Genomic DNA, 16,765 nt, shown 5'->3' with positions numbered 1-16,765 from the left:
TTAGTGATGATAAATTGTCTTGTTCTGGTTAAAATAATAGCCCATGATCTGTGTGGTGCCGACTTGTCAGAGCCTACTTAAGCCTACTTAAGTTCTCTTTATGTACTAGATGCAAAATAACGGTTGGCTTGTCACATTTGCATAAAATAATAGCCCATGATCTTTCTGCACCATACTTTTAAGACGCGCATATTATCTCTTGGTGATAAAATTGTACCATTTTTTCGTTATTTCCATTAGTTCCTTGGCCTGGCTAGGGGTGCAGAAGTTAGTAGCTTGTATAGGGATAATGTGGCAAGAATGCCAATGATCTTAAGGGTTTATTGTTTATGTATTCCTGATTTGGACAAGATAAAAATAAAGGACCATAGAGAAAATGAGATACCAATGTCAGGGTTGTTTAACATTTTAATTTCAATTTCATCTTTGATAGGAAAAAGTAAAATATTATGATATCGCAACTGAGAAATGAGCAGAGTTTGATAGAACCGTGGAAGAATATATTAAATGAAAGGTATATTGCTTTAGGTTTTATATTGTATTTTATCCTCGAAGAAAGTCTTTAATATGTATTTGATGAAGAACTGCAACAAATAAGCAGTAGCTATCTTGCTCTACATTTCCCTTGCCTGAAACTGGTGAAGATCAAGAAACTTTAAAATGATTCGGACTTTGATGAATAAACCTTGGGGTTGATATACTTAGAAATTCACTGTTTCAGTAGGAATAGATGCAGTGGTTATGATTTATAAGATTTATATTGGTGAATTGGATTCAGACATGACTATCGTTTTTATGTTATTTACTGCTTGGAGGTCACCATTATGTTATTACCGTGAGGACTTATAGTTCATATGACCATTGTTCAAGAAAATATTCATGAATTTGATGGCTATTAAGATCTGGTACTTTTTTTAATCTGCTTTTATTTGAGGAATTTGGATCCAATTCTATTCAAGAACACACCATGATCTACTTGTATGTTTTTAATTCAGAGATTTAAAAGCATGGTGTCTGTAGCAACTTTGACTACTAAGTTATTAAGATTCAGCTTGTTTGGTAGCCATTTTGGACAAGAGCAGCAAAGAAGATGATGCTTCAATCTCGCTCATTCGCTGTTTGACCCTCTCGCGAAGCTGCCCCATTGCTTTCCTCATCTCAATAAGCTCATACAGATTGATCTCGTTAATAGGTTTTCGGAACTTGGATCTTTTACAAGCCGCCTTGACCGCCTCATCGAGCATCTCTCCTCGCTTCATCTCTGCCTGCAGCTTGTTGAGAATGGCATTAAGTCGTCGACTGAGCCTTTCAACTTTAGCCTCTCTCTGAGGCTGAGCAACAAGTTGTCTTGGAATAGAAACTCTTGATCTCAGGTTCAGAGTTAGAAACCGCTCTGCCACCGCCTCAACGCTTGGATGACCAAATGAGTAAGGCTTGCCGCCGGGGGAGAAAACAACGATGGCAACTTGAGCAGCGCAAAGGGTAGCGAGCTCGTTCGCTTTCTTGAATAGCCCTGAGCGGCGTTTCGAGAAAGTGACCTGCCTCGAGCCACTATCCTTCACCATTTTCATCTCGATTTTTCGCCGACCCATGATTTTGTGTTTTCTTTGAGAAATATTTTGATGGCATAAGATGTGCTGAATACATCAACATTTATAGTAAGAAATCAGTGAAAACTTGAAGGCCATTTGAATTGGAAATATTTCTAAATTATTTGATACTGCCAAATACTAAATAATCTTTCATTATTTTATGTATAATTAATTATCTCAACATGGAAAGAATTTAAGCATGTTTTCTAATTTGGGTTAGTCCATTCATTATGGAACCTTTAACATTGTTTTGTTGGCACAATTTAATTTTATTCTAAAAATAACAAATTATAGAAAGAAATTCAATCTTTAGCTATTATTCTTGGATTCTCTCTTTTAAATCATATATCATCAACTTTTTTGTGGGGACATTTGGTTCATTTGCAAGGTTAAATGGGTGATTTTCTTCTAGAGAAACTAACCAAATTTGTTTTAAAGAATAATTAAAAATGAAATATGAATAAACCCTAAAAGGAATATATATATATATATATATAACTACAAAAAATAAAAAGATGGCACAATTCCACCAAAACAACTTACCATACATTCATTTCCTTTATTTGGCAATCATCTTAAAACAGTGTGTAAAAGGCAAACCTACCAAAACAAGGGTTCATTCTTATCTCCACTCCCCACCCAAATAAAAAATCCACCCATTTTTAAAATCATTCATTAAGTCTTATCTGGTATGCATTGTTATCAATGTAAGAGGATGAGGGTTTGAGTGCACTAAAACGCATTATTCGAAGGACTATTGATAGTTGTAGGCATTGTCTATAATGAGATTATTCAAAAAAATTGATGTACTTCATAATTACAATTCTAACAAATTGTTAAATTAAAAAAAAAAGTCATATTGTTTTTAGTTCTTTTATACAATTCCTATAACCATTTATGTCATAATTTACCCCTAAACCCTTAATTTGGAAGATAATATACGCTCATGCACGCATACAAATATACATTCTCATATTACAATAACAACATTACCAATTGAACTAAGGCTCAACCGATAATTTTTAACTTTTTTATTCTATTTATATTAATGAAAAATATAACTGTAGCATGTACATATCTATAATATATCTATAACATTTAGAGAAGTACGAGTTTGAAGAAACATTTGAATTGACGAGAATACATTTTATTATTCATTATATTATTAAACTAACAATATATATAAAAAAAGTTTTATTTATTTTTAATAATAGAGTTTTTATTCAATTATATAGTTGAGTTAAAGTTGAATTCAACATGTTAGGAATAAGTAATATTAATTAATTATCGATAATAGATTAAATCATATCAATAATAACTTTATTTTGCATAGAATTTTTATTGCTTTGAACTATAAAATTGAGTATATTAATTAATTATTAATAATAGGTATTATTTTAACATTGGTAAGTTTGAAGTGTCTAAGAAATAATGGAGTTTTCAAAGAGGAAATTTCAAGTTATATTCAAATGACAATATTACGGAAAGAAATAAAAGATCATTTTAATCGATGATGAGGTAAACTTATAATATTCTAAATTTATTTTAAACTTATTCCTCATTCTATTATTTAATATAATTTTAATTTTACTTTATACTTTTTATTTAAGGTTTAAAATCATTTTTAGCCACTATACTATATGGAAATTCTTACTTTTAACTTTTTTACTATTTTTTAATCGCTTTGTTTCGTCTACTTTCATTTCGTCACTCAATATAACCTATTGACCATTTTCTCTAAAAAAGTATATGATGTGGCCATTTAAACCAATCAAAAGCTAACAAGTTAATCCACATTATTTTAATGACTAAAATGCCATTAATAATTTTTTTAAAAATTCATGAAAAATTCATTTCTTTTCGAACATGAAATGTTTTGAGAATCTAGAAATGTACTGTTCATCTTTAAAATGGGAACATCACAAAATTTTGTCAATTTTTCAAGAAAGATGGAAGCTCATAAGACCGAAAAATGGCTGCTCTAGCTTCATTACTACTCAGCATCCCAGATTGGTCCAAGATTCTTAAAGCAGAGTACAAGGAACATGGTGGTGATGAAGATGTTGACGAACAACGGCCACGGTGTCAGATCGAATAACAATGACGAACTGAAGGCTTGAATTTTAGACCCTCAATGAACCCTTCTATGTTTTCCTTTGGTTTTCTAAGAAAACTAAGTCGGCCAGTCAAAAGAGGATGAAGGTAGCCTTTGATTAGAGCTCAGACATCAGAATAAGCTAGTTAGTGGAAGTAAGAACAAAGTGAGGTGCTAGATTTTTACTTGGGTTTTGAGTTAAGCCGAGAAAGAAAATAAGAAAAGGGAGAAAGATGACGTTGTAAGCTTGGCTGGAGGAATGGCAACAGTGATGAGCGGTGCAACAACGACAGTCGTGCGACACCTAATATTTCAATTTAAGGAAAGAAGAAGAGAAATTAATAAAGAACAAAAAAAGAAATGTTTATTATTGTTAGAATTGAGTGACCTAAATCCATATTAAATAAAATACAGTGATAAAATAAAATAAAAGTAAAATTCATATAGAACTGCACTTCTTTTATTTTATTTTATAATAAGGTTTTTCAACCTTATTACACTTCATCTATTTGATATCGATTAGAATTAGGTGTTTCAACCTTACTACACTCCTATTAGAATGTGGTTTTACAATTCTATAAATAGACACAGTCTACTTCTCTTGTATTCATTCAAATTCGACTTAGGGAATTATCTTCTCCTCTGCTCGTGGTTTTTTTCTTCGAAAGGGTTTCCACGTAAATTCTATGTGTTCTTTATTTTTTTTCTTTCTCTTTTCTTTGTGATACATTGTCATTATCGATGTTCTATTTTTCACAAATTGGTATTCGAGCTTTTTGGATTGCTTATCTCGATCACAGTAATGGCGTCGCTAAAGTATAAAATTTCATTGTTGGATTGCAACACCAGATTTGTGTTGTGGCAGATTAAGATGCAGGTAATTCTTATACAGATGGATCTGGAGGATGCCCTGCTAGAAATAGATAAGATGCCTTCGACTTTGACGAATGAAGAAAAGAAGCGTAAGGATTGAAAGGCTTTGATGCAATTACATCTACATTTGTCTAACGAAATTTTGCAAGATGTGATGAAGGAGAAGACCGTCACTGCATTATGGAAGAGGTTGGAGCAGCTATGTATGTTGAAAACTCTAACCAGCAAGCTGTATATGAAGCGTCTTTATGCTCATCGTTTGGAGGAAGGTGCGTCTGTGCACGGACACTTAATAGTGTTTAAAGAAGTTCTCTCAAACCTTGAAGCCATGAAGGTTCAGTATGATAAAAAAAATCTAGGGTTGATTATGCTTTGTTCGTCGCCCCTGTCTTATTCAATCTTTAGAGACACGATTTTGTATAGCCGCGAGTCTCTCACAGTTGATGAGGTTTATGATTCTTTGACCTCGTATGATAAGATGAAGCATCTTGTGGTTAAAGTATATTCATTGTAATATGTGGGGGACATCCAGAGTGCCTTCGAGAGGTAGAGCTAATTATATGCTAACATTTATTGATGATTTTTCCAAAAAAGTTTGGGCATTTTTCCTGAAGCAAGAAAATGATGTGTTTTCCGCATTTAAGTATTGGAAAACTATAATTGCAAAACAGACAGGAAAACAAATAAAACACCTCCATATAGACAATGGCTTAGAGTTCTGTTCTGATGAGTTTAATGAACTGTGCAAGTCAGAAGGGATCATGAGACACTTAACAGTTCGTCATACTCCACAATAAGACAACATTGCAGAACGAATGAATAGAATGATCATGGAGAAGGTTCAATGTATGTTGTCAAATGCTAACTTACCGAAGTCGTTTTGGGTCGAAGTAGCCTCTACTACATGGTTTTTGATCAACCAATCTCCATCCATTGCCATTGAGAAAAAGACTCCACAAAAGGTATGGTTTGGTAATCTTGCTGATTATTCTGATTTAAATATCTTTGGGTGTCCTGTGTATGCTCATGTTGATAACGGAAAATTGGAATCGAGATCCATTAAATGTGTTTTTCTTGGTTACAAAGCTGGTGTAAAAGGGTATAAGTTATGTTGTCCTGAAAATAGAAAAGTTGTAATTAACAGAGATGTTGTTTTTGATAAAACTGTTATGCTACCTAACTTATCTCTTAAAGACTCTTCCAATAAAGAACAACAAAAGTAAGTGGAATATCAGATTAATCCAGAATCTACAACAAAGTCGTCTCTTCAAGCTAGTACAAAAATTCATAATAGAGTTGCTTATTCACCACAATACTCTATCGCCAAAAACAGAACAAGAAGAGAGATTAAACCTCCAAAGAAGCATGCTAAGGTTGATCTAGTTGCTTATACTTTAAATGTGACTAAAGATATAAATGTAAACCAAGAGCCATCTAATTATTCTGAGGTGATTAGCTGTGAAGACTCAGAAAAATGGATGTTTGTTATGCAAGAGGAGATGGAATCACTCCACAAAAATAGAACATAATCTTGTGAAGCTTCCTAAAGGAAAAAAAGTTGTTCGTTGTAAATGAGTGTTTAAAAAGAAAGAAATGACTACAAGAGTTGAAAAGCTCATATATAAAGTAAGGCTTGTTGCAAATGGTTACAGTTAAATTTTAGGTGTGGACTTCACAGATGTGTTCTCCCCAGTTGTAAAGCATAGTTCGATTCAAGCTTTGCTCAGTATTGTAGCCATGCATGATTTGGAGCTTGAAAAATTAGATGTAAAACTTGTATTTTTACATGGAGGACTTGAGGATGATATTTACATGCAACAACCAGAGGGCTTTACAGTCTTAGAAAAATAGGACAATGTTTGCTTGCTGAAAAAGTCCCTTTACGATTTGAAACAGCCACCAAGACAGTGGTACAAGAGGTTTGATTCCTTTATGACTTCTCATGATTTCAAAAGAAGTAGCTTTGACAGTTGTTTAGTTTAAGAAAAACAGTGATGATTCTTTTGTATATTTACTCCTTTATGTTGATGACATGTTGATAGCAACAAAAGATAAAGAAGAGATAAGAAAGGTCAAAGACCACTAAGTGAAGAATTTGAGATGAAAGATTTGGGACTAAATATTGACTTGAGAAAAATGGTTAATTTGATGAATTTCAAGTTAAGGGACTAAATTGTAAAAATTATAAAAGTTTAAGGTAATTGTGTAAATTTAAAAAAGGTATTAATTGTAAAATGGATTGAAATGTGAAATGTAAGCTGAAAATTGAGAAATTTTATATTTTAAATCAAGATCCTGTAAATACTCGTGGGAAAGAAAAAATTACGGAATAGTCGCTAAACTTCTGCAACTACTATAATTCAATCCAAGTAAGTTCGTACAGTTTAAAATTTAACATCTATATGATTTGTTGAATAGTATAACATGATACACTATATATTCAATTGTTGATAATGAATGATTATTTTAGATTTGTTATTGAATTTTATGTTCGGATTGGATTGAACGCGGGATAGAGTACAGTCATGGTATGGCGTGTTGTGGGGGATTGGAGTGGAGAGGACTTTGGAGAGATGTATATATTTATTTCCCGAGTAAACCAAGGTTCAACATTTATTACGAACTCTTGTATTATACTATTTGTTTGGCATGTTTCGGTTAGACTAGCTCTTATTAGCATTGGTGTGTTTCGGTTGGACTAGCTCTTGTAAGCATTTGGTGTGTTTTGGAGGGATTGGCTCGTATGAGCATTTGGCGTGTTATGGTTGGATTGAAGATGTGCTTCTATCCGTAAGTCGTTCTTTGAATTGAAAATCTCTGTAAGATAATTTGTTTAATGAATTTGATGGATTTGCTACACATTTGAGTATTAAATTAAATGTATGTGATTTATAAGTTAAGATTCTGGATGATAGGGAACCTTCATGGTTGAATTGATATTGTTTGAATTGTTGCATTTATTTTGGTAAGATTTATCGTTCAGATATGTTGAACTTACTAATCTTCATTGAGCTTACTTGTGTTATTTAATTCTTATAGATACTCGGAAGGTTGGATGATCGGATTGGCATTCAAGTCACACTATCCAGCATAACTCGGTAGTTTTGGGGACGTTTATTCCATATTATATGCAATGTAATAGGTTTGAATGTTGATACTAATGTTTTGGATATGTAAATAGTTAATTATAAACTTGGTTGTATAAGTTGTTTTGGTTGATACCTTTTTGGTACTTTTGATGTCTTAATAATATGTGTTAAAGTGACTATGTGATGCATGTTAGAATGGTCAAATTAGTAGGTGATGAATTGATTATAACATAACTAAGATATGGTATGTTTAATATGGTATTAAATTAGATGTTAGATTTGAGTAAGTGATAAGTTGTGTTTGAATATTTGTTTTGATATAAAATTTTATATACTTGTGGTACCAATGAGGGTACATTGGTTAGGCACTTAATAGGTTGATTTGGTATGTTTTTTTGGCTTGATTAATGTCACTTTGAATAGGTGTTTTGTTTGGTAAATGGTTTACTTAGGACCCAAATAAGCTTGAAATGGTAAACTTGTTGTTTAAGGATCATTTTAGGTCTACACCGCCTAAGACACAGGCATGTGTTTCAGCTGTGTGTCATGTGACACGATCGTGTGTCCCTTGTAGATTTAAGGCTCACAAGTCAGACAGTTACATAGCCTAACACATGGCCTGGCACACGGACATATGAGGCTATTTCGAGTGTTACACAGCCTAGCACACGGGCTTGTGGCTTGGCCTTGTGACCTAACTTAGAGAGTTACACGGGCGAGGACACGAGTTGGAACACGGCCGTGTGTCCCTATTTCGAAGGTTACATGGTCTGAGTCATGGACATGTGTCTCAGTCTTGTGAGGTACACGGCCGTGTGACCCTTACAGTTTAAAATTTCTAACTTTTTCTTGAAATTTCCAAATGTTTCTGATTTATCCCTGGATTGTTTATAGTATTTTTAGGGCCTCAAGGGCTCGATTAAGGGACATTATGAATGTATTGAATGTAATTAAGGGAAATTATGAATGTAATTAAGGGACATTATGAATGTATTGAATGTAATTAAATTATAGTTGCATTGATGTATGAATTGATTGGTTTATTATTCTGTTTGTACAGTAATGCTCTGTAACCCTATTCCAGCGATAGATACGGGTTAGGGGTGTTACATTTTTAGAGATAGAAAAGCAAGTGAATTGTACCTAAGTCAGAAGGGGTACATTGAGAAAGTTCTTTGTACGTTCAATATGTAGAGTGCTAACCCTTTAATACTTCATTAGCAGCTCATTTCAGGCTTTCATCGGCTTTGTCTCTACAATCAGATGATAAGATTGAGTACATGTCACATGTTTCATATTCTAGTGTAGTGGGATCTCTCATGTATGCTATGATTTGTTCACGTCCAAATTTATCATATGCAGTCAGTGTAGTTAGCAGATACATGGGGAATCCCGATAAAGAACACTAGAAAGCAGTTCAATGGATTTTAAGATACTTACGAGGTACTACTGATATTTGCTTACAGCTTGAAAGAACTAGAAATGGAGTCATTGGGTATGTTGATATTGAATTTGCTGGAGACCTTGATAGAAGAAGAACTCTCACAGGTTATGTCTTTACAATCGAAGGTTGTGCAATCAATTGAAAAGCCACTTTACAAACTATAGTCACTTTTTCTACCACTAAAGCTGAGTACATAGCGATTACTGAGGCTTATAAAGAAGTCATTTGTCAATGAAGACCTTCAAATTAGTATAGTATTTTGTGACAGTCAAAGTGCTATCTTCCTTACAAAAGATCAAATGTTTCATGAGAGAACAAAACACATTGATATTCGGTATCATTTTGTTCGTGATATTATTGCTCGTGGTGATATTGTTGTGAGTAAAATTAGTACTCATGAAAATCCTACAGATATGATGACTAAGTCACTTCCCATAACCAAGTTTGAGCATTACTTAAACTTGGTTGGTGTTCATTGTTGAAGTTAAACCCTTAAGGAGTTTTATGGAAGAGGCGAAGAACTTGTTCGTTGAGAGTTCGCGATGAAGAACTTGTTCATCGAGAATTCATGTCAAGGTGGAGATTGTTAGAATTGAGTGACCCGAATCCTTATTAAAATAAGATACAGTGGTAAAATAAAATAAAAATAAAATCCATATAGAACTACACTTCTTTCATTTTATTTTAGAATAAGGTTTTTCAACCTTATTACACTTCATCTATTTAATATTTATTAGAATAAGGTGTTTCAACCTTACTATACTCCTTCTATTAGAATCTGATTTTACAAGCCTATAAATAGACATAGACGACTCCTCTTGTATTCATTCGAATTCGACTTAGTGAATTATCTTATCCTCTTCCCGTGATTTTTTCCCCGAAAGGATTTTCATGTAAAATATGTATGTTCTTTAGCTCTTTTCTTTGCGATACATTGTCATTATCGACATTCTATTTTTCACAATTATTGAGAAAAAGAAATTCCATGCTAGCAAATGATTTTGATTAAATGTCCATGTGTATGGATTTAATTAGCTTAAACTACCCATTGGATTTTTTTAACAAAAATTGTCAAAGGGCTAATTTGAGTGACCGAATGAAAGTAAAGAGAGTAAAGTGACCAAAAAATTAGTAAAATGGTTAAAGTGAGAATTTTTCATAACACAAAAATAAATTTTCTAATTATTATAATTATATTTTTCATAAAACAAATTTTTATTATTATTTAGTATTATAATTTTATAATTTTAGGTAATTTGCAACTTCAAAAGTAATTAATTACATCGAAGTCAAATGTTGATAAAAATTATGCTTGATGAGGATGATAGATTGAAGAAGAAGATTAAAATAAAATTTTAATTTTTTATGTTATTACTATTTATTTTTATTAAGATTTAATTTTAATTAAAAAGCTGAAGTTTTTAAATTATTTCATGTTTGTTTTATAATATAAAGAGATGATTTAATAATCTCAATAATTGTTTCACTTGTGAAAATATTATAAAATTTTAAAACAAAAATAGTGATAATCTTATCTTAATCAGATAGGTTGATTTTGAAAAAGTTTTGTAAAGTTTAATTTGATTATGTTAGATACAATTTAAATTTATATTTTAATTAATAACATTTTTATTTAGTTTTAAATTAGAAAAAATTAAATATAAAATGTTAAAATATTTTTAATATTAAAACTAAAAAAGAGTAAATTTAGTGTTTTAAAATTAATTAAAAATTAATAGTTAATTTGATAATTTCAATACATTAAAATAATAATTAATTTTATCTATTATTAATGTACCCGTTCAAATTAAATCAAAATCTAATCTTAGTTCTGAAAATACTTTTTTATTTTTGAAATTTAATCTTGAAGATTTTTATGTAAATTTTCAATATAGAGTTGCTCTTTTACCTTTATTCAAACTCATAACAAGTGTTAAAATAATTCATCCTCAATTACTCTTTCATTATATTTTAAACTATTCAATTCAATTAATAAGTAATATCTTATTTTTAAAATAATTTTATTTAAACTGATAATAAATCTATTAATGGACTATAAAAACCCAAAAGAGGCATACACAAAATGTATTATCTATATTAGTTATTTTTATAATGATTACAAAGTTAAAAATATGTTATTAAATAATGAAAATATAAATGCATATATTCACGTGCAACGCACAATAATAAGAAATTAGTATATATAAAACACAATTTAAAAAGAAACTTTTGAACTAACCAATATAGTTTTGGTTGTTTACTATATTACTAAATTTGTCGTTATAAATTTTTTTATTATTTATAAGATTTATCTTATTTATAAATAACAATTTTAATTTTATTAAAATATTTGATTAAATAAATTTAATTGATAAAAAATTTGTCATACTTATAAATAAGAATTATGATTTTACTAAAAAATTTGTTAAATGAAAATTTGAATTTCATATTGAATTACTTTATATTCAAGTTATTATGTTACCATTAACACAAAAGAAAAAAATATTATAAAATTTTAATTATTTATGTAATAAGTAACTCAATATTTCAAATATAAAATTTTAGAAATAATACATTTATACCATCGAATATAATATATCATATCTACGAGCTATTATGCTCAATTTATTAACTATTAAAAAATAAAAATTGAATAATGTTTATTAAAATAATAAATGGATTTTTTATTTTTGTTAGTAGTAATTATTTTGATTATATTGGTTTTTCTTGAATTATGAATAATGTTTTTTTCATTAACTAAATGAAATAAAATTATAGTGTAGGATGTTTTATATACATAATATAAAATAATATATTAAATTTGAAAATGGGTTACATGTTGGATTAATTACCAAAATGGTATAGATGGGATGATGGAGGATAGTGCATAGGCAGCACCACCCTTATTTTCTGACAGTTGTCCTAAATAGTTAAAAAAACAAAAAAAAAAATCTGAATAGGTGAAGCCTTGTTGATAGTTAGCACCTAAATACCAGGTTTAGTATATATCCGCTTTTATATACGAGTATAGTATGTATTTGGGGGTGGTGCCATATCAATAGGCGACACCAGTGACCCCTCTTTCACAGGTGGCATCGGTGACCCCTATCTGATAGGCAGCGCCGGAGAATAAGTAGATTTGGGGGACCTTATAACCATGGTTCCCCTTTGTAGTTTTAAAAATGGAGAAGTAGTTGAAAAAAAAAAGGAAAGCAAAAGAGAGGGAGAGGGGGAGAAGAAAGAAAGGTAAAAAAAATTAGTAGAGAATATTAAAGGAAAAGAAAGCTAAAAGAAAGAAAGGGGGAGCAAAAAAAAAGGATAGTAGAGAAGAGGAAGGTGAAAGTATGTTTGTTTCTTTTTAAATAGAAGCGATTAGAAATTATTTTGTAACTAATTTGTTTAGTTTGATGTTTATTGTGATTTTTATAAATGTAATTTTTATGTTGTTTTTAATTATTTTAAAGTTATTTTTTAGTAATTATTATAAATTAACTTTTAGTTAGTGATGACTCTAGAGGAAAATAGATAAATACTGAACTTTGAAAACAAAACTTATTTTCTGTGATAGTTATTGGAAGAAACGACAATAAATCTGATATTACCTGATGAGATAACAATTTCAACACAAAAGGAGAATGTTGATAGGATGATTAGAGAAGAGCAAGATTATAGAATGAAACCAGAAAAAGACATCGTTCAACACATTATTACCGTAAATCAAAAGATGCAAGAAGTGTTATGGAAGGGTCATGAACTGATTAGAAAGAATAAAGTGCAATATTTGACCCTTAAAGAGACATTAATAGAACGGGAGCATCAAATGATTTTAGACCAACTTTGGAAGATATTGGTATCACGAACCTATTGAAATATAGTTATATACTACGTGAAGTTTATAATCTATTATAGAGTAAGGAAAATAGCGAGACAAAGTGTAATGCCCCAAAATTTTGAGAATTTTATTGTGAGAATTTAAAGTAATTAAGTCTTTGTATTTGTGGTTCTGTGCTCTACTTTTGTGATTAGGGTTTGGAGTTCGAGTCTCGTCGTTAAGAGTTTTATCATTTTAGAATAACCCCTATTCATGCATTACATAGTTAAGTATAATTCTGTGTAAACCTATATCAAGAATGAGCCTACTGGTTCACTGGTTAAGCATCTGTTTGTATTCTGTCTAATTTCGAGTTTGAATCCTAGTGTATGCGTTAAGAAAATTTTGCTAACTATCAGATTTTTGGTTAGAAGTTAAATCAATTAAAATTTACGTTTCTTCTTCCTTTCCTCACTCTTTTTTTTTCTTTATTTCTCCTTTTCTTCTTCTGTTTCTTTTCGTTCGTCGTATTATCAATCTTATTTATTGTTACTTCGTAACGCCTGCTTAGACTCGTGTTTTGCCTATTACTTTTGCCGGTAAATTGTTTCAAAAAACCCTGTGAATTGGTTGTTGTTCTTTTGCCATGAAATTGGTTTTGTGATTAGTTACGAGATTTTTCTGTTTACACGTTAATTGTTGGCCTTAGGAGGAAGCCTCGAGAACGACGATCCCTCTAACATTCGTAATTCATGAATTTCATTTGGACGCAAAGGTAATGGTTAAATGGAATTGGAATTTTGTTGAAGTCTGTCGATGTCGCGTTAAAACTTAGTATCGATGATGATCTATTGTTAATTGACTATTAATTGTCTGTTTTAGGCTTTAGAGAATCCCTACGTTGTTATTATTTCGAAAGTTACTTCAGGTGCGTGCCGAAAACCTTAATTTTACGAGTTTTGGTTGCCAAAATTGGTGGCTATCAATGCCACACGACCAGGCACATGGTCGTGTGTCCAGGCCGTGTATGGCCATGTAAGTGTAAGGTTCACACAGGCAAATGACACGGGCGTGTGTCTAGGCCATGTAACTCACTGTTTGTGACTTAGGACCACACGGGTAGGCAAACGGGCGTGTGTCCAGGCCATGTAAATCATTGTTTATGTTTCAGAACCACACGGGCAGAGGACATGGGCGTGTACCCAAGTCGTGTGAACCACACAGGCAAGGACATGGGTGTGTGTCTAGGCCGTGTGGCATATAAAAAGGTCTCGAAACCCTTTTTTGACACCGTAAATGTTACCTAAGATTGATATTAACTTCCCCATTATATGAATGATTTAAATTTGACTGAACGAATACTCTTTGATACTTTGTGACAAACGTATGAATACCATAATTGTATGTGTACTGTAATACTCAATTTGTTATTGAACTGTGTTATCTACTTGTGAAACAATTTAAAATAACTGAATACATATTTTGGGTTTCTGTACTCTACATCTGCATGGGTTGAGATATTGTGAAGAAGAAAGTATTCTGCTCTAAATTAGTGGCTAAGCCACCATGTGTATAATTTTGATTCTGGCGCTTCGTTGCATTACAATCTAGCAGCTAAGCTGCGTTTTTGTAAACATGTCAGACAAACACTCTATGATGTGTAAGGTTGGCTGGGCATTGAACGCCCTTAACGGTGTGTTGGGATGGCCGAAGATGGTGTGTAGCGGATGAGGATTAGGAATATCTGCATCTGAATCTGATCTGTTCTGTATATGAAACTGAAATTTTTTTTACATCTGTAATTAATCTGTCTCGAATTTGGACTAGAAATGCCTCTATTACCAAATCGAACTTTTGAATTCAGAAACTATTTGATAATTATGTTTTAGTTTAACAAACTTCTTTATGCACTAAGTTCACAACTCACTCTATTATTGATTGGATTTCAGGTGGTTCTTAGTCTTGAACGGGTCAACGTCGCAGGAACTCGGTCAAGCTTCTATCTTTATTCTAAATACTACTATTAGGGATTTCGATAGTCTAAGATATATGATGTTTGGAAAAGATTGTATACTTACTTAATTACTGTATTGGGTATTATGTGTTAAATGGTTTATTCTGACTGTGATATAAATGTGGTGTTTTAGTATCGTTGATGTAACTCACTAGACTTGGTCTAGATGTCTAGGCCGAGTTTAGGGTGTTACACAAAGTATAGGTTCGCGAAAGCTGACTGTGAAGCAAAATGTCTTTGACATGCCATGGATGGATAAATTATTTGTTAGGAAGTTACGAAGAGAATTTATAAATTCAATACCCATTATAGAGATGGAAGAGGAAAAAGATCCTGAGGAATTTCCAAATTGGATTGTAGAAGATGAATTTGAAGAGAATTCAAAATTTAATATAAAGAATTTCCTGTAGGAAGATACAGAATCGGATATGGAAGAAAACATAGAAATGAGTTTAAGTGGTTAAATGCAAAGATAAAGTAAAAGTTAGAGACTAGAAAATGTGAAAAAAAAAAAGTAAATATGGTTGTACATGTACGAAATGAGAACTTAATATTGATATAATCCTGAACTTATGAATGAAAAGTTTTGCATATTGATATAATGTTGGTCTTTTTTTTTACAATTTATTTTTTTTAAGTAATTTTTTGCTGTTCGAAATTATATTGAGAATTTTTATTTCTTTTTTAACAGATTTAGTATTGAAGATGGATGATCAGTTTTTCGTATGCGTTTATTTCGATAGAGTAATTTTGACAACAATAGTTGGATGTACATTTGAATGTCGCCAACAAATAGCAATGGGATTTAATAAAAATGTCTCGGTTGATGATATGAAGGAAATGATTGGTGCAAAAATTGTTAGACGTTGTGGGAGAAGGATCTCGAAAATTTTCTACAAGTTTCCGTTTTCGATAAATCCCATCAAATTCACCGAGATGGAACTTGTAGACGATAAAGACGTGGAGACAATGGTCGCTCTTTATTGTGGGAATCGGAGCAACCAAAATGCACTGATTTAGTTATTTGCTGAGTTAACTGATATGGAGCTAACTAAAGATCCCACTCCATTAGGTAAAGAACATGGAGCTTAAGAGTCATGTATGGTGGTTTCGATATCACAATCGACTATACGCAGGATCGACATCGATCTTAATGCTACACCCAAGACTGATGCGGTTGGTGACGATAGATGCGGTAGTAGTGATCCTTCTGATCACGAGATCGATAATGAGAGTGATCCCGATGTGGATGAGGTTCCGAATGATATTGACGACAAAGTCGTGAATGACGATGAAAATGTTAACGTGTCTTCAATCGAGAACCAAATTTGACGTATTGTGATACATAATAATCCTAGGGCACACATGTCACTCATAGACCCCGATTGGGCGCATGCAGTTGAGTTCTTACCCTGATATACTATCAACTCACCAACTGGCCGTAGACTCCAATCCTGAGCTGTTGTTTGTGGGCCAAAAATTCGAAAGGAGGGAAGAGTGCGTATTTTGCCATTAAGCGATAAAGCATGAATGTGTCAGTGGACTATAAAATCATTGTGTCTAAACCGATATTATATATTGTAGAGCGTTGGAGGTCGACAAAAGGCTGCAATTGGTGGGTACGAGCTGCATTTATCTAAAAGTCGCAAATATGGGAGATACGAAAATTTTTTGGGCCTCACACATGTACTTCAACACGTATAACAGAAAATCACCGAAAACTTGATTCCAAAACTATCAGTACATGCATCATGCCAATGGTGAAGGACATGCTGACCATTAAAGTTTCGTACTGATTGCCGAAATGCAAGCACGATTCTAGTGTCGAGTATCATACCAAAAAGCAT

At 31.9% G+C, this 16,765-nt stretch overlaps 1 protein-coding gene across 1 annotated transcript; it reads right to left on the bottom strand.

The window, feature by feature from the left end:
- Window positions 1-703: 703 nt before the first annotated feature.
- On the bottom strand, window positions 704-1,722 carry LOC105773095 (agamous-like MADS-box protein AGL29). The gene has a single exon (XM_012594752.2). The coding sequence runs from the start codon at window positions 1,590-1,592 to the stop codon at window positions 1,041-1,043; it is 552 nt and encodes a 183-aa protein (XP_012450206.1). The 5' UTR covers window positions 1,593-1,722; the 3' UTR covers window positions 704-1,040.
- Between the last annotated feature and the right edge of the window lie 15,043 nt (window positions 1,723-16,765).

This window comes from Gossypium raimondii, chromosome 6 (genome assembly GCF_025698545.1).
Source record: "Gossypium raimondii isolate GPD5lz chromosome 6, ASM2569854v1, whole genome shotgun sequence".
Lineage (NCBI taxonomy): Eukaryota > Viridiplantae > Streptophyta > Magnoliopsida > Malvales > Malvaceae > Gossypium > Gossypium raimondii.
Note: the sequence above shows the minus strand (reverse complement) of the source record. Positions and strands in the feature narration are given on the sequence as shown.